At 25.4% G+C, this 18716-nt stretch overlaps 2 protein-coding genes across 5 annotated transcripts; one reads left to right on the plus strand and one right to left on the minus strand.

Moving 5' to 3' along the window:
- Positions 1-368: 368 nt before the first annotated feature.
- Positions 369-11260, plus strand: LOC132921077 (E3 ubiquitin-protein ligase HECW2-like). Of its 2 annotated transcripts, none has more exons than XM_060983908.1 (13): positions 369-904; positions 6315-6428; positions 6499-7146; positions 7204-7339; positions 7435-7603; positions 7665-7850; positions 7958-8313; positions 8724-8918; positions 8978-9346; positions 9409-9604; positions 9669-9867; positions 10370-10568; positions 10763-11260. In XM_060983908.1, the coding sequence occupies exons 2-13, from the start codon at positions 6329-6331 to the stop codon at positions 10872-10874; spliced, it is 2865 nt and encodes a 954-aa protein (XP_060839891.1). In that variant the 5' UTR covers positions 369-904; positions 6315-6328; the 3' UTR covers positions 10875-11260. The 2 variants fall into 2 exon arrangements, with proteins under 2 accessions (XP_060839891.1, XP_060839890.1); XM_060983907.1 differs by lacking the exon at positions 369-904 and adding an exon at positions 1319-1582.
- LOC132921078 (GATOR complex protein MIOS) lies at positions 11247-18702 on the minus strand. 3 transcript variants are annotated; one of them, XM_060983911.1, is made up of 16 exons: positions 18551-18702; positions 18187-18326; positions 17907-18107; positions 17572-17847; positions 17267-17459; positions 16923-17113; positions 16667-16851; positions 16467-16600; positions 15840-15935; positions 15248-15471; positions 14144-14274; positions 13937-14075; positions 12445-12586; positions 12156-12378; positions 11490-11722; positions 11247-11411 (listed from the first exon to the last, which is right to left on the minus strand). In XM_060983911.1, coding segments are annotated over exons 1-16 (2592 nt in total). In that variant the 5' UTR covers positions 18553-18702; the 3' UTR covers positions 11247-11329. The 3 variants fall into 3 exon arrangements, with proteins under 3 accessions (XP_060839894.1, XP_060839893.1, XP_060839892.1); XM_060983910.1 differs by having other exon boundaries at positions 18456-18699; XM_060983909.1 differs by having other exon boundaries at positions 18444-18699.
- Between the last annotated feature and the right edge of the window lie 14 nt (positions 18703-18716).

The raw sequence follows: 18716 nt of genomic DNA on the forward strand, positions 1-18716 counted from the left end.
ATGGAATAAAGTATAATCATTTACTTAACAATAATTGTTATGAGTATATTATACTATTTGATTTTAATCAATGTGAATACAGACTATAATTGACTACAACTGAAATACTGAATTACTGAATAGTGAATACTTGATACGAGTCATTAATTATTATTCTCAATTCTATGGTTATTATTTTCATATATGTAATCTATGGATCGTCATTGTATCCGAGAGGTTCAGTAATTTGATAACATTACTTTTTCTTATCACTCAAATTATGATGTCATTGGTTACCACTATAGGGGCCATATAGGATATGAATATACGTTACCGCGGTATTCAAGGTCCTTAACAATGAATGATATTATCATATTAAAATTTGGGAAAATTTTTAGTTCAAGTTTGTATCAAAAGAATTTTAAATACTTAAATGTTCAGTTAAACTTTGTAATTCGGTTTTAAGTATTTTTTGCATTTTTCAAAAAACTCACTTACAAGTTAATCATTTAATTTTAAAAACCTTTTAAAAAACCTTGAAAAATATTTCATTAAGTAATTCTTACGTATTGTTTATTTTTAATTCTCAACCTGGCTGCAGAAATCTTACAAGGTACAGATGCAATTTTGCAAGAAGACAACGCTTCAGAAGAATCTGTTGTGAATATATTGGAAGTGAGGATTAACCCTAATACAAATGATGATTCAGTTGAAAAATTGTCAACATCGGTTAATAATAGTATCCCCAAAAACAACAAAAACGAACCTGTCTATGTTAATTCAGATGTGGACAACACATATCTAAAAGTTTCTATTAATAAAGTTCACATATCTGAAGATGGTTTACGATTATCGATAAAGGTATTATGGAACATTGTTAAAGATGATCGACAAACAAAAGACTGGATTGGATGTTTCAAATTAGGTTCGTATATTATATTTTTTTTTTTGAAAAACTAGTATTTTATTTTTTTTTAACATTAAATAACAAGTAAATATAAAATTTAACTCTTGTCACAATTGTTATTAATTTTCTTTATAATGAGGTGTTACTGTATATTCATTAATTTGTATGGTACACAAATTTGATGAAATATTAATATTTGTCATCAAATTTATTAATTATGTACTTTGTAGGTACTTATTTATTATTTTATTATAATAAACAATAATATATAATATAATTTTTTTTATTAAAAACTGTAATGTTGGCAAAAAATAATAGAAATCAATTTCTGTAAAATGAGTCTTATTTAAGTTGGTAGCATTGCGTTCATTCATGTTTTCGTGGCCCATAGTAATTTTGGGTTATGTACCGGAAGTGAGAGTGGGGTCGGCAGGCGGGGGGTTTCCGTTTCATTCATCTATTCACTTCATTCATTGGCAAATGGTCATATATATCCGTTCTAAGGGCATGGCACTGCTTTTTATATGAGTGTTATTTTTCTCTCTCTCTGTGAGCGTGTTTTTAAAATCCTGTTAAATCGTATTCTACGGACTTGGTATCTGTTATTCACTTCCGGTTGATGTTTTTCGCGTTTATTTTTGTAAAATTTAGTGTTACTCGAATAATAGTTGCAAACCCTTCAATGCTACATATAAGGTAAGTTTAGGAGTTATACTTTATAGGCTAGATATATATGTATATGTGTATACATACATAATATACGATCACATAAGGCCTTCAATGTGTTTAGCATTGTTGATTTTATATTGCGCAAGAATATTTCATTCAGCATGACCAAGTTTTATACATTAATATCATTTAATGCATAAGGCACTAATTATGTTTGATAAAACATTCTTAACGTTGCTCATTGTGATCATAGTTATAATAGTACCTATAGGCTATAGGTACTAGGTACATTATATGTCATACTATTATTAGTTTAATATTATTTAGCAACTTGTTATTTTATTTTAAAGACTGGGTACCTAATGTAAATATAAAATAGATAATTTGATTTTTTTATTGATAAAATGTAAAATCTTTATCTATTCGCCTCAAAACTATGCTATTCAATATAACCATATTATAATATTTTTAATATTTTAAACAGGAAAGGATTGTTATGTATTGTGATAACATATTTATATTTTATTTTAAACAAAGCTTTGGTATACTTAAATAATATAAGGATAATAGTGAAATATGTACAATTAATGATTTAATTTAACAGCTTAAATGAATGGAATTGAAATTATGATTATAACACTAAAATTATTTTTTATCAATATAATTAAGTATTTTATATTCAATTGCTTTAGATACTTGCATAAATAAATTAACTATTATATAAATATATAACTTTATTATTCAATATATGTTTAAATTTTGATTTCATTACATTAAAATTTGTTAAAATAAAACTATATTTTACATAATAACATTGTTTTACTTCATAGTTACTTGTAATAATATTTTGACTTTTAATCTTATGATAGTTATTTTATTTTAATAATATATTAATAAATTTAATTATTTATGTCAATTAATATAGTAGAACCTCATTTATCCGGACCCTATAAGACAGGACTTTGCTTAATATGGACAGTTGATTAAGGATTTTTTCATGTTTATTTTATTCTAAAATACAAGTTATTACAATTTTCGCACATTTCCCTTTATTCGCCTTATACTATGTACTTATTTATCTTGTGTCACCTAATTGTGCGCTCTTTTTCTATGTAATATATAATTGGGTTATTTAATCCTTTTAATAAAAAATAAATAAATAAATTATAATACATAATCTTAAATATATAATACACATATTTTGGTTATTTTATTTAATCCGGGCTTTCATTAAAACAGAACCTAGAGCCTCAATTAGTCCCAATTAATGAGGTTCTACTGTAATTAATTATTTAAGTTAAAATTTAATTTCTAATTTATTTTGCCAAGTCTGTTTTATATATTTTTTCTCCATCATTTAAAGAACCTCATGAAGTTTTACTTATATAAAGTTTCTTTAGAAGAATACATTAGTTCTTAAATAGTTTAGCTTAAAATATTAAAATACAAAAAAATAGAAGTTATTATAATCAGTATTAAAAAGTTCATAATTTTATTAAGTAACTATCATAGTAGATCAATAAAGTAAATTTATAAACACCTCAAGTAATATCTAGTTTTTCTCGAGTCTACCTAAATTGGTATTCATATTGTATTCATATATATTTGGTCTGTTGGTACGTGTGATGATTTACCGACAGGTTTTTATTATTACATTTGATTTATATGTCAGTTATTGTAGGAAATGTGGAATTAATTGTATTTCATTTCAAACATGTACAATATAGTCTAGAACTTTAGACCACTGTTTCTTAATTTGTGTTTTGCGGAACCCTAGGGTTCGGCAAAGATTACTTAGAGGTTTATTGCCATGTGTTGTGTACCTTATTTTTTAAAGATAATTTTCATAGGGGTTTTGCATAAAAATTTTTTTATTGTTTGGTGTTTCATGATATCAAAAAGATTAATAAACACTGGTCTAGACATTAAACAATATAGTTTTTAAAAAACTTTCAGTAATCAAAATGGAGACTATTTCTTTATAAAAGAATATAACACATAGTTCAATTGAATATCTAAACCCCCTTCTTTCCTTGGATGCATAACTGCTTATAATTTGTAAGTATGAGTATACTAGAGTAGCGGCCAAACGTATGTGCGGTTAGTGACTCCATCTACCTCAAGGCGATATTACACAAGATAAGTCTTCAAACACAAACAGCTGTTAGCGAGATATTTAAAAACAAATATTTTTAATCACTATTTTATCGCCTTTTTTAAATTCCACAGGATAGTAGGCATTTACTCACATTGAGTCAGCAAAAAATAATTTTATTTAATCTTTTACATTTGAAATGCACGTGTCTTTGGTGTGAGAACATTACCTAAAATACAAAAATATCAAGTTTTAATTTGCTGGTGTCGATAGGAGGAGGAGTCATCAACCACTCATGTTTTTCCACCACTATAATGCCAGTTTGCATGAACAAACACGAAACATTTGATGAATCAATATTAAGCTAATGATTCTTTAAATATAATTTGGTGGCTTGTGATAGGTTCATTAAATTTTGTTGAACCATTAAATTAATCAATTTTTTTGTTACCCCGGCATAAAGATATTAAAATTACAAATTATAGTAGTCTCAATAAATTGAATCTCAATAGGGATAAAAATTGATTTGACATTAATTTTTTAAGTTAAATATTTCAATTATAACTTATAAATACTTCTAAGGATAAAAAATAACTATTTAGAAAATTCTAATAAATTAAAAATTAATTATTTAAATATGATATATGTATGTTCATAATATTATTTAAGTATTTCTATCATCAAAATAACTTTTATTTAATTGTAAGTATATTCATGGCGCATATGTTGAAAAATAAATAAGGGTTGCTTATTGAATGGAAAAATATATCACCTTCCCATCAAATTGCTTTCAAAAAAAGACCCACGGTGTTATAATTCTATAATTTATTTTTATACATGGTACATTTTTTATAATATAGGTATTTTAAGGCAAAGGGGACCACCCAGCAAAAACTTCTGGGGTAGGAGTAGCTACCCTTAAATCTTCTAGTGTGCACTACTAAATATATTTAAACTACTATTAATTGTACTAGATAATATATTTGAGGCTTCGTCTATATGTCATAGTTTTGTTATTACGAGTAATAATGACTAAGTAAGTAATTATAAGTTCTGTTTTCGTACCAAATTATGTCATTTGAAAGCACAAATTATACTTTACAAATCTATTTAAAAACATCTTCATTTATTACATTTGTACCAAAGTTGTTTTAGGGGTTGCTTTAGGGCTCTTGGTCACCTAATAATGAAATATGATTTTGCTACGAGAATAACCACATAGACTTCTTCCTTAGATAACTAATTTATTAACATGATCAACAAATGGGTCATAATCAAATGCAACATTATTTTTTACTGTCTTACATATAAAAGCATGATGATGATGTTCGATGTTCAGCATTTAAATTACACGTTTGCCATAACTTTTAGTGTCATAACAACTTTAAAAGAGACATGGTTATACTCAGTATCTAAACTCTTATGGTTTTGTGATTGCTTTAATATCTAATTCTTATGTACCTAAAATTTAGTGAGCCTAAGATTGCTTTAACTTCTCTCTAGTTCTTGAGACTGCATGATGTTTTGCATTTAATATCTGGTAGATCTGAAACTCTGAAACTAGTCCAAGATAAGAATACCTTTTGTAGTTTGAGATTTCTTGAAATTATGCTCTAAATTAGACTTAAGTTTGAGAGGCATTTCTTAAAATAAATAATAATAGTACTTGAACAGAAAATACAACTACTTTGCTTTTTTAACTTATTAATCATTTATAAAAATCACTTGAAAATATTCATACCAAAAATGATCTCTAATCACTATAACTTTGCATCCCCTTTCATCTCTTTGAGATTTTAATTTTGATTAATATTAAAATATATTTTTCATTAATTGTGTTGAAAAAGTTAGTTTAATAACAAACTTAATTTAACCAAAAATTGCATTTTTTATTCAAATTTTCCCACCCTTTAAAATCATTTTAGTGATTTTACTCTGAAAACGTAATAGATGACAGACATATTATTATAGTATTTAATATAATATATACATGAATATTAGTAATACTTATAAATTCTTTATAATTATGAATAATGTAACATAAATTTTTCTCCAATTTATTTCCTAAGTAATAACTAATGTATAATAAATAAGAAGTTAAGACATATTCATGGAAAAATGTTTTTATATCTGGCACATTATGTCTTGTTTAATATGCGTGTTTTAATTGATTGTCAGACATTGATAATATTAAAATAATGACACCTCTAGTTTACTAGAGTATCTATTAAGACTAAAAATCATATCTATCATATGATTTTATACTTTTAATTATTTATAGTGAGAATTCATGTGTCTCTTACAGTAAAATATATTGTTATTTAAATTGTATGTATTTTTAAAGTAAAATTTCTACTATATTTTCATCCTTAAACTATGATAAATATAATTTTTTCATAAGTACAAAGTTTATTTATGAAAAGTATTTTTCAATTTAAAATAATATATATTCATAAAGTATTTTTATTAATAAATCAAATAAATGAAAGTACAAAATATCATAAAATGATTAATAGTTAAAAGTATGATTAATGTACTATTCAATATCTTACCCACTATTAAGTAGGTAGTAGATAAGGATTTGATTAAAAGTTGTGAAAAATAATTTTTTTAGTAAGATTTAAAATGTAATATGACTGATTTTTATTTTATTCTAATTTGTAGATGAGAAGAATGTTATGACCTGTATAGCTCGATACACACAACCTATCAATGGCACGTCAAAAAGAAGTGCAATGTGGTTAGTTGATTTTCCACACTGCTCATCCATGAATGAAGGTTTATATTTAAATTATTATTCTTATTTTTTGCTTTAACTCTTATAATATTATAAAAAATATAATTTTAGGATATGGAAAATTCTTTTGCTTCCGTTACTGTAGCGGCTTGTCTTGTCTGGCTGAATCACAGCCAGTTGACCTTGACTCTGTGTATAAGTTAGCAGCAGACAGTAACGAGAATGCTAAACAGTCTAAAGTGTGTGAAAACTGTACAGAAACATGTGAAAATTCAGAAAAATTACCACAATCTGGAACTAAAATTATTGAAACTAAAGTTGATGTTCATGTTCAACATGTTGATAAAAAACTACCAGTTGCTGAAAACAATGACTACCTTAAAATCTGGTCAGATACTCCTGTTCCAGATTCCCCTCCTCCGCCTCTTCCACCGCGAACTTACAAACATAAACCTTTAGAAAGAACTTGGGCAATGCCACCAACTACTAATATCCCGTTGGATGCATTGCGTCAGTTAAAACCAAAAGGTCTAATGGATAATTCTGATTTTACCAATGTTTCTCCTATTGTTGAGTCTAAAGCACACAGACCTTTAACTAGAGCTTCTAGTCGAGCTGGAGATCATGTTAATATGAAATGTTCTGTTCAAAAAACATTATCAAATGATACAAGAGAACACTCAAGATTTATGATGTTAACAGATGAAAATAGAAAGCCAAGAAGAACAGAAAGTAGAAGAGACACTACACTTCCACCAGGTAGTGGTTTTTAATTATTTTAAAATATAGATAATTAATATTCTGTTATTTAACCAGATTGGGAAGCTCGAATGGATAGTCATGGTAGAATATTTTATATAGACCATCTTAATCGAACTACTACTTGGCATCGTCCTTCTAGAAAAAATTGTGATATGCATTATTATCAACAAAGACAACAATTAGACAGAAGGTCAATTTATCTATTCAATAATAATTTACTTTTATTTTATGCTTCTGCTTAATTAACTGTAAATATTAATTAGATATATGGTTATATAATTTTAGGTACCAAAGTATACGTAGAACTATTTCACAAGAACCAGAATGTAACACATTATCTAGAACTGATTCATTACGATTAGATTCATCTAAAACTAAATTTAGAGATAATGCAAGTATAGCATTACAGTTTATTAGTAAAAAAGAATTTCCAACTTTATTGCAGCAAAATCAAGTATGATTGAATATATTTTGTTCTTAGTAAATTAATTAATAATTTATAACATTTTTTATAGAGAGCTTTAGCACTTTATAATAGCTCATCATCGCTTAAATATATTGTGCCTAAAATTCGAAATCATCCATCATTATTTCAACGGTATCAAAGTCATAGTGATTTGGTAAGCCTTTTGAATTTATTTGCCAATACAAGAATTACGCTTCCTAGAGGATGGACATCTAAAACTGATGCTGCTGGAAAGGTTAGTGGTAGTAGAAAAATAATGGATATATATATATATATCCATTATTTTTATATATATATATATATATAGAATAACAATAATAAAAAACTTGTAAAATGTTATAGGTATTTTTTATGGACCATGCTACAAAAATGACTACTTTTATTGACCCGCGTTTACCATTGAATGATCTTTCTGTGCCATTGCCGTCTACATCTCAAGAACCTCCAATACCTCCCCCGCGCCCAACTATTACGCATATTGATAGTATGCTTTGTGATACAGTGGATATACCAACAGCCTATAATGAAAAAGTGGTAGCTTTTATACGCCAACCAAATATATTGGAGATATTAGCTGAACGGTATCCACAATTGTCTACTGACCAAAATCTAAAAGATAAAATAAACCAAATTAGAATTGATGGTATTCCATCTCTAGATACGTTTGGAAATGAACTAGAACTCAACATTTTATTAAGGTGAATATACTTACTGTAAATAATATAATTAATAATTAAAATTCATAAGTTAGAATTTGCTTTAACTAATTTATGCACAGTATTTTATTTTTATAATTGTTTTTTATGATTTTTTTTAATATAGAAACAAGTAATATTTAAAAATATCAGTTGCTATTATAAATTGAATTAAAACAATAAAAATAAAGTATCAAATAATATTTATGGCTTTATCTAATAATTATACAATTATTATTGTGTTTATTATTAAAATATCTTTTATTAAACAAATATTCAATTTATTTTTGGTTTTTATAAAATAATTCATCTAATTATTTTTTAAATCATTTACTTAATGAATCGCATAATAGTTTTCTGAATATCACTTATATAGACGATTTATAATAAGACAACTTAATATTAATTTTTAGTTTATTTGAGAACGAGATAATGAGTTATGTACCCGTTAGAGTCAGAGACACAAGAGTATCTCCTCAACAATCTCCCATAATGAATAGGGCAAATAGAACGGTTCCTCCATTCAAAAGAGATTTTGAAGCAAAACTTAGGAACTTTTACAAAAAATTGGAAACCAAAGGATATGGACAAGGACCAGGAAAACTTAAGTAATGTTAATGAAATTCTTAAAAATTATACCATTATTAAATTATTATAAATTCTTTAGGATTGATGTACGACGAGATCATTTACTCCAAGATGCATACAATAAAATAATGAGCATGCCTAAAAAAGATTTACAAAAATGTAAACTATCTGCACAGTTTGATAATGAAGAAGGACTTGATTATGGTGGACCATCTAGAGAGTTTTTCTTTTTAATATCCAGAGAATTGTTCAACCCCTATTACGGCCTTTTTGAATATTCGGCTAATGATACTTATACTGTTCAAATATCGCCTATGTCGGCGGCATTTGTTAATAATAAAGAAGACTGGTTTAGATTTAGCGGACGAGTTTTAGGTTTAGCATTAGTCCACCAATATCTATTGGATGCATTTTTTACTCGGCCATTTTACAAAACTCTATTAAAGCTGTAAGCATAAAATTTAATTGTTTTTATTAATTTAAATTATACTAATAAACTTTGAAATTTAGACCTATGAGTTTGAGCGACTTAGAATCTGTTGACCGAGAATTCCATCAATCATTATGTTGGGTACAAGAAAGAGATATATCAGGAGAAATGTTAGACCTCACATTTTCAGTTACTGAAGAAGTCTTTGGTCAAACAGTTGAAAAAGAATTAAAACCTGGAGGTCAACGCATTTTTGTCACTGACAAAAATAAAAAGGTTAATACATTAATAACTTAATATTTTTCTTGTATATTTAATTTTAAAATTCATTTTTTCATAGGAGTACATAGATAAAATAGTAAAATGGCGATTAGAGCGTGGTGTTACTGAACAAACTGGAGCTCTGGTTCAAGGATTTTATGATGTAGTTGATCCACGGTTAGTGTCAGTCTTCGATGCTCAAGAATTAGAACTAGTCATTGCCGGAACTGTTGAAATAGATTTATCTGACTGGAGAAGTAACACAGAATATAGATCAGGTAATTAAATGTTTTGCCACTTTTAAATTGTAATTGTATTTAGAAATAAAGTTAAATACAAGCTTTGTTTACCCAAAATAATTTAAAATTTTGTTAAAAAATAATTCATTGTATGTTTTTGTTAATTTTAAAAAGTAATGAATAATAACTACATTTTTAATGTAATTAAAATTGTTACATAATAATTTTAAATTTTACTAAACTCAATGATTATGTATATATTTTAAGTCCACAATGACATCACTGTAATGTCGAATATTTCTAAATTTTTAAATACACATAATTAAAACATTTGCCTACTGATTAATAAAATTTATATTATTATTATAATACATTTACTTGTTTAAATATATTGATACAATGGGGAAAAAACTGTTTAATCATTTTTTTTTATTATTATTATTAGTGTAATAATTAGTAATAATTATTGTAAAGATAAATAACTGTTATTTTGCATGTTTATAAAATTGCATTGTTTTAACAATATCACAATTTATTTCAGGTTACCATGATGGACATCAAGTTATTAGATGGTTTTGGTCTTCAATAGAACAATTTACTAATGAACAAAGATTAAGACTACTTCAGTTTGTAACTGGCACGTCTAGTATACCATACGAAGGATTTTCTGCTCTTCGTGGGTCTAATAGTGCTAGAAAGTTTTGTATTGAAAAATGGGGCAAAGCCAACAGTTTACCAAGGTATTTTTTTAATTATTATAATTTTCTATCAGGGTAGATTTAATATTTTTGTGTGATAATTTATACCTACAATGTAACAAAAATAATTTGGTTCAATGTAATAGTATTAATTCATTAAGAGGTTTCATGTTAATGTTAAAAAAATTTAAATATCTGAAAAACATATTAATTTTTTAATTTTTTTTATTTTTTAGGGCACATACATGTTTCAATCGTCTTGATTTACCACCGTACACTACTCAAAATTTACTTTGCGAAAAACTATTGTTAGCTATAGATGAAAGTAATACGTTTGGAATGGAGTAATAAGTGTATTTTTATATTTTTTTTTTTATAGCTAAATTCAGGCTAAAAACGTAGAAATTACGATTTATAGACCAGAAATTAATTATTGAACATTTTTAAGATTTTTTTTTTTTGTTATTTTATATATAAAAAACCTATAGAGTGAAAATAATTATATTATCATTGTAAATTTAATATTTAAACAAAATTTATTTATTATTTATGTTCAAAAATGTTTTAATCTAGTTATTACCATTACATCCTGTAACAAATAGCCTAGTAATGACAGGATATGGTTATGATTCCCTTACATTTATTTATTTACTTTCTTGTTATTCTGTTAAAACTCGACTAATACTCTCACATCTTGATGTTTAAGAAAAGAAATACTCATTTGTTACTGTTAATATTTTTATTTTATTTGTATTATTGCTTTTCCTAAAATTTGCTATTAATTTTTTTACTGACTTCTGGCGCTATACAGAACAATAGCGACTTGTTGAATCTAAAGAATAACATCGACAAACACAATCAGCGACTGGACATTCCAAGTGATTCCTAAGAAAAAAATGATTAAAAATAAATAAATTTTTATGTATATCATGTATTAAAGTGTATAACTATTTAAATTATTACTTAAACCAGTCACTGATATGATTAGAGTGACCTCCGTGATTACATGTAGGACACCATGAAAACCAATACGAAAAACTATTAACACTTTGCCCAGTTAATACATATGAACTGTTAGATGTTAATTGTTTGCCAGATGTTTTTCTTAATGGTACTTTGGCACTAGCAGTGCCTAAATGTGCAAGACATAATGCACACCGAGGTAGCGGACTTTGACAATTAGGACATGATGTAAACTGAAAAAATTAAATATTATTAATTAAAAATATATATAAATATTGGAATAGGCAAAACGCTAGTTACATTATTTTTAATACAGAATAAAAAAAATTCAATTTTTATGATAAAGTTTAGTACTTTAGTTGTAAGGTGTAACTATTAAGATAATTTTAGTAATGGACATAACACATAAGTTTAACCGAAGAACATTTTACATTTCAATTAAATTGTTATATATTTGATAGGATCTTCAAGTTTTCTTGAAATCATCAAGATGTATAATTAAATTCCTAAGAATTTTTATAATTTTACTATATTGGGCTAGGATAAATTAAAATATAAAAATTTAAATATTGACAAAAGATTTCAAGAAATCTTGACTATAGAAGTCACTTCAACAGTTAAAGCACTGCAAGTATTTAAAGAATAATAATTATCCTTGATACATACTTTAAAATTGTTTGATCCATTTTCTGTTTGGTCTTTTATTTTTAGTACTTTTGTTTCTTTTTCATTTTCTTTCTCTTTTTCATCAGCTGCTGGACAGATATTTTTTCCACAGTAATTGCAGGTTAAAAATACATTTTGTGGTGGAGGTTTAACAGCTTTGAGGGCTATATCAAATTTGGCTCGTATATGCCACATTCGCCATTGGTTTAACATTTCTCGGTAACTAATTATTAATTCAAAATGGGAAATTAGAAATTAAAAATCCAAAACAGAACTAAATGATTTATACCTATTGATCCAACTCATCATCACTGCATTTTCGTGAACAATTTCACTTGGGATTGTCTTTAAGACTAATATACTAACTGTCTGAATATCTCCTGTACTGTCTAAATATCTTTGTAGTAATGGAATTACATCTGGAGACGACCCTAATAATAAAAAAAAACATTTAAATCGGTAATCATTAATTTAATGTTATAGATTCTTTATTTTATAATAATTTGTGTTTTTCTGTTTATTTATTTTTTCAACTTTAATATCTTTTTGGGGAGATAGTGAATTTATATGGTACTTTAGAGGTCAAAAGTAAATAACACATAACACTTAACTGAAAACCGTGAATTTTATACAAAACCAGTCATCTAAAATCACTTCTTATTTTGTTTAATTTAAAAAAAAACTTTTATTAAATGTTTATGAAAGTATCTTCTAAGCCAGTGGTGGCCAACGGCCCGCGATCATTTATTAACCGACCTGTCAAATTAATTAAAATTAAAAAAAATTATATATTCAAAAAATGTAACATTTGTAAAATATTTCCTATGTATTATCGTCAATTACATATATTTATATTTAATTTATAACAAGCAATATGTGATAAATAATTAAATTTATTAATATACTAATATTAAGATGTGCCTAAAATAAAATATAACATTCAAAGAAAAAAAGTTTAAATTCTTGGCCCACTAAGAATTTTTAAATTTTGTTATGGCCCCTCGGTAAATAAAAGGTTGGTTACCACTCTTCTAAGCCTATGCCGGAATAAGATGACCAGTTGTGCATAACAGGTATAGTCAAAACATCTTCAATGTCAAATGTCACCATTTATTTACAAATCATACAGTCACAATCTAGTTGTGCAAAAACTAACATAAACATGTCTGAGTCTGGTCATTATATTATAGCCTGGGTATAAATGATATAATTTGAGTAAAACCAGTCATTTTTTATAAGTTTAAATTTAGTCAAAATATCAATAATTTGCAAATTAGTTAAAAATTCGATAAGATAAATAAATGTAATACTAGGTTTGTCATATGTCATAAATTATTACAAGAATTAAATAGTTTAAAGTGATTCTATAAACATTTGTATAAGTGTAATGTTAAATTTTAATATAATTTATTATTCATACCTAAAAAAAAAAAAAACCGTTTATTTTTATATTTTACTTTGCAATCTTTATAGCTAAGAAACTAAAAATTGAATACAAGGTTCCTTATATATTCATACTATAATCTAAAAATATATAATATATAAACGCAAATATTTTTTTAAAAAAGATGAAATTTGGAAAAAATTATATATCTAAATGTAGAATAACAATTTTAGTTATTTTGTTGAAATTTAAAAATCTTATTCAAATCCTTGCAGTTTTTACGTTTTATTATTTTTTATACATAAAATGGGATATTTAAATAACATTTTTTTGTTAATTCAACTCCTACTGTTTGCCAAAATATAGTTACCTTCTTGATACTTAAAAAAAAATTTACCTGTTAAAAATATAGCAGTTAAATTTCCTTGATCTAACAATTTATCTGTAATTGTATTAATATATTCTGTTAATTTTACATCAGATAAAAAAATTGAAGCAAATGCTATTCTGTCTTCTAATGGTATGCCAACTTCATTCTGAAAATATATTGAAACACAAATGAAAAACAAATATTGATATTAATTTTAGAAAATGAAATATTTACCAAAACAGCATCATGCGATTCTGTTTCTGATGTAAGAAAAGCAAATGCTGCTCTCAAATATGGATCAGTTAATTTTTCTCTAGTTCTAGAACATAATTCACGCCACATACTATATTTATCAGGACTATAACCTAAAAATATATATTTTAATTGATTAAAAAGTTAATAATTATTAAAATATATAATTATATATTTAAATATGAAAAAGTTAGTGAGACAATTAATTGATAATTTTTTAAGATTAAATTTTTATTGTCTGTCTATTATGTTAAAAATTACTTGTACAATTATTTGAAATAATTTAATTAAACTCTATCCAGCGAGAACATGTTAATTCTACACATCCGCCATAGTGGAATCAGTTTCAATAGAAAGACATTATGTAGGGATGCACAGATTTTCATCAGGCCGCGATGTATTCACTTGCTGGACAAGGTATAGGTTATTTTATTTAAAATTTGACATAATTTAGATATTTAACCATTTGAGAAAAACGTAATTTTTTAGAATTAAATAGGTTGTTATATAATAGTAAAATAATATATTGTCATTGATAATTTAATTTAATACTTGTTTTTAAAGTATATTTATTAAAATATGACCAATTTGAATACTTTCTAGTATTTCAAAATCATTTTTTTTTATTTAAAAGCAACTGAGGAAAGTATATAATAAGTATATATAAAGTATATTTTGGTTTAAAAATACCTTTTTATTTTTTTTTATTAGTATTTAATTAACGATAATTTATATTCCAGAAAATTTGTTCAAGAAAAAAGTCATGTATTATTTTTGAGATTAGACATTTAACATATTTTTATGACTTGTGGACATTCTAATTATTAAAAGAAAAATTGTCAAGTATTACCAACCTATTTTGATACTTAATAGAATTTAACAAAAGATACAAATCATTGCTTTGCAATTTAAGACAATTCTTAACACTCAGTTTAAAAATAATACATTATATTGCACCAATATAGAAATATTATTTACTCTCTTTTTTGTTTACTTTAAAATATTAATATGTATATATATCCTGAATAATATTTTAATATAGTGTTTTTGATAAAATAACAAATGTATATTTAAACAAAGTTATACCTGATAAAGCCATTGCAATCATGCTTAAATTGGGTTGTTGATTTGCACCTTTATTCAATGTTTCAATGGCATCACGCATTCTTAAATTAAAAATTGCTATAGAAGCTGCTCTAGTATGAGCATTTTCATTTTCTAATTTTCTTAACAAAGCAGATATATGTAATGCATTATTACGATCAAATCCCCAGTCACATAAAAACAATGCATTATCTCTGGCTGGACTCCTAAAATATAAGTAGCTTACATTAAAAATTTACTATTTAATAAGTTTAAAATATACTCAAACAAATATTTTATTAATACTATTATAAATTTAAATTATAAGTTATTTTTTATTTAATATAAAAAAAAAAGAATATAAACAGTCTAAATACAATGAAATATCTAAAAACCAATACTAGTTATTAAGATATCAAATCGACACATTTAAATGAATTAAGAGCCACTGTATAATCTTTACGTAACATCTGAATTAGCTTGTCAAACTTAAGGTACACTACAGGTATTTAATTAAGCATAAACTTGACATTTAAATTTGTCTAGATTAAAATTTTTTTTCCAATATACTTGATAATGTTAACATTATACATACCGGTATGTTTTTACTGTGCCTTGAATATCGACCCACTGCACATGCTTTAATTCTGATTTTGGCATAGGAGATCCAGAATCTAAACCTAGAACAGTTCTAATATTTTTTTTTCAATTATAAATATGTTAAAATTCTTTAACTATAGTTTATTGGAAGTGACTTCATATATTTTTAAGTATTTTTAAAGGTATAATTTAAAAGCAAAACTGACTTTAGGTGTTATATCTAAATATTTCATATCTTGTAAAAGCTATAATTATTTTAAAATATATTTCATAAAGACATAACTTGAGAATTCTATTCACTTCAATATTGAACTATTATTTACATGGAGAGATTTAATTTTGAGAGTATATTAATGTTTGGAATTTGTATTTTAAACTATTTGTCTTTTTGGGTTTATTAAAACATTTAAAGATTTACTTACAATACTATTTTTTGTTAATTATGAAAAGTTAGCTTATCAAATAAATTGTTTTATTTAAAATAAGTTAGTATGATACTTAAATATAAAGAAACCGTAATTTTTTGACTATCAAACATAAATTAATTTGGAGTAACTGAAATTATAAAAATTGCTTGACAAATTAATTATATTAGTTCCCTGTATCTTAGAAAGATACCTACTTTATTCCTGGAAATGGTACATTTGGAGTTGTAGGCACAATACCACCCCTAGTAACTTTCCTATTTAAATCCAACCAATTCCATACATTTTTTATGATAGGATCATCTACAAGTTTAGCGTTCTCTGCAAAGTCCTAAATCAGTAAGGAACAAAGATAATAAAATTAATTTAAAGATTTGATAATTTAAAATATCTATACTTTAATGCCATATTGTGAAAACGCACGCATTTTAATAATAGTTGATATATCTTCAAATGAAGAATAAACCAAGTCTTTATCACTAATATATTTAAGATTGTGCTGCCCATATGTCCAAGCTATATTTGATTTAGTAGACCAATTCAAAGTCATCCTCTCAAATACAAAATAATCATTTAAGACACCTAAAATAATAAAATAAAATAAATTTAATACTAATAGAAATACAATTGGTTGTATTAACAAGTTATATTACCAGTTTGAGAAATAGCTAATAGTCTATTTTCATGAGTTGGATGCCATGAAAATGAAGCTAAATGTATGTTGCCTTGTCCGGGATGTACAGTTCTTTCTAAAGCTGAAGGTTCTGCTTCATCCATGCTTTGTTGCATATCATGTAAGCTTATAGCCATAGTGTCTTTTTGTAATGACCCTAATAAATTATGCCTAATGGAATAAATTTCATGATGTATAAACCAGTGTTCAAGTAGAAAATATACTTATAATTTATGTATTTAAATTAAGTAAATAAAATAAAATATAAGATTTTAAACATTTATATGTTAGTAGTTCATTACACAATAAATGTCAAGATTTTACCTTGTCGGACACCATTGAACTTTAGAAACACTTTTACTTTGTGTTAAAGTTACAACAGGTTTTTCTAAATGCCTTGAGTCCCACAAAACTATACTATTATCACAATACGAAACAATATGGTTATTGTTATATACAGCTATATTAATACCATATACTGCTCGAGTTTGAGTTACATTTGTTGATTTAGATGCATCTTAAAATTCAATTTTATAAAATTAATTGAATAAAAAAAAAAAAAAAGAAGAAATCAATTAATCTTAAAGCTACCAATTAATAATTATAAAGTTACATTTAACTAAATTTACCTCTAATATCAATGCAACGAATGGTTTTACCATTACAACTAACAGCTAAAACATGAGGAGATGAATTAAACCAAGCTAAAGAATGAGCAGTTTCTCCCGTTCCATAATCAAAGAACGGTTTTCCTGGTGATAATTCAGCATTAATCAAAGGACTTTTTTCTACATCCCATACTTGAACACATTGATCTGAACGGTGTCTATCCAAACCACAAGCTAACAAATTATAATTAACTGGATTCCATGATATAGCATTACACTGACGAGAAAAGCGTGAATCTAAAAATATATAAAAGCTATAGGCTATTTTTTTTCTCTTAATTTAATTAATTTCTTACTTGGTCCTAATTCAAGTCCAGCTAATGTATTATTGACTGTTGCTAAGCCAAACGTACAAAAAGTCACTTTACCGTTAGCATGTCCAATAGCAAGCATAATTTCAGACTCTGGTTTTGGATATATATCAATACATTTAACATAACGGTGATTTGTACTTGTTGCTAACAAATTAGCTGATGTATTAGAAGACAAAACTAAACCTATAATTTTTTTTTGATATTATAGATTGAATACATAAATATAAAATATAAACAATTATGTATGGATAATTAATAAAACCTTTTGGAATGTCACTACTTTTTGAACCTTCAGAAATAGCAGTGTTTATTACTTCATACATTCGAATGTCAGGACCCCATGTGATAAATTTATTTTTATGTACAGGAGACCATTGTACTTCCAGTTTTGGTACATCTCCCCTAGACATAAAAATATTATTCAATAAAATACAAAAACAATTAAAAGAGTATAAAACTATTAAGTATAAATAGGTATGTATTTAAATAATGATACTTAAATTATAAAAATAAAATTACCGAGATACAAACATATTAACAAAATTTCAATTCAAACTTCAAAGTAGTAACAATCATTAAATTACAAACAAAATGTTTATATTTTATAATTTAGCACAGAACCTTACATTTCCAAAACTCTATAATAATAATAATCTGTTTTAAAATGCAATTTCTAATTATAAAACATTCTTTTACATTTATATTAATTTTGTTAGCAAGAAAAATGAAAACAAATAACAATACCACTTATTGGAAAAACATATTTAATATTTATCATTATCATATATTATT

Source organism: Rhopalosiphum padi, chromosome 2 (genome assembly GCF_020882245.1).
Source record: "Rhopalosiphum padi isolate XX-2018 chromosome 2, ASM2088224v1, whole genome shotgun sequence".
In the NCBI taxonomy this organism is placed as follows: Eukaryota; Metazoa; Arthropoda; class Insecta; order Hemiptera; family Aphididae; genus Rhopalosiphum; species Rhopalosiphum padi.

Coding starts and splice junctions, on each gene's coding strand:
- LOC132921077 (XM_060983908.1), top strand. CDS start 6,329: ATGACCTGTATAGCTCGATACACACAACCTATCAATGGCACGTCAAAA. Junction 6,429..6,498: donor CTGCTCATCCATGAATGAAG/GTTTATATTTAA, acceptor ATATAATTTTAG/GATATGGAAAATTCTTTTGC. Junction 10,569..10,762: donor AAAGCCAACAGTTTACCAAG/GTATTTTTTTAA, acceptor TTTATTTTTTAG/GGCACATACATGTTTCAATC.
- LOC132921078 (XM_060983909.1), bottom strand. Junction 18,108..18,186: donor AAGTAGTGACATTCCAAAAG/GTTTTATTAATT, acceptor AAAAAATTATAG/GTTTAGTTTTGTCTTCTAAT. Junction 15,936..16,466: donor GTACCATTTCCAGGAATAAA/GTAGGTATCTTT, acceptor AAAAAATATTAG/AACTGTTCTAGGTTTAGATT.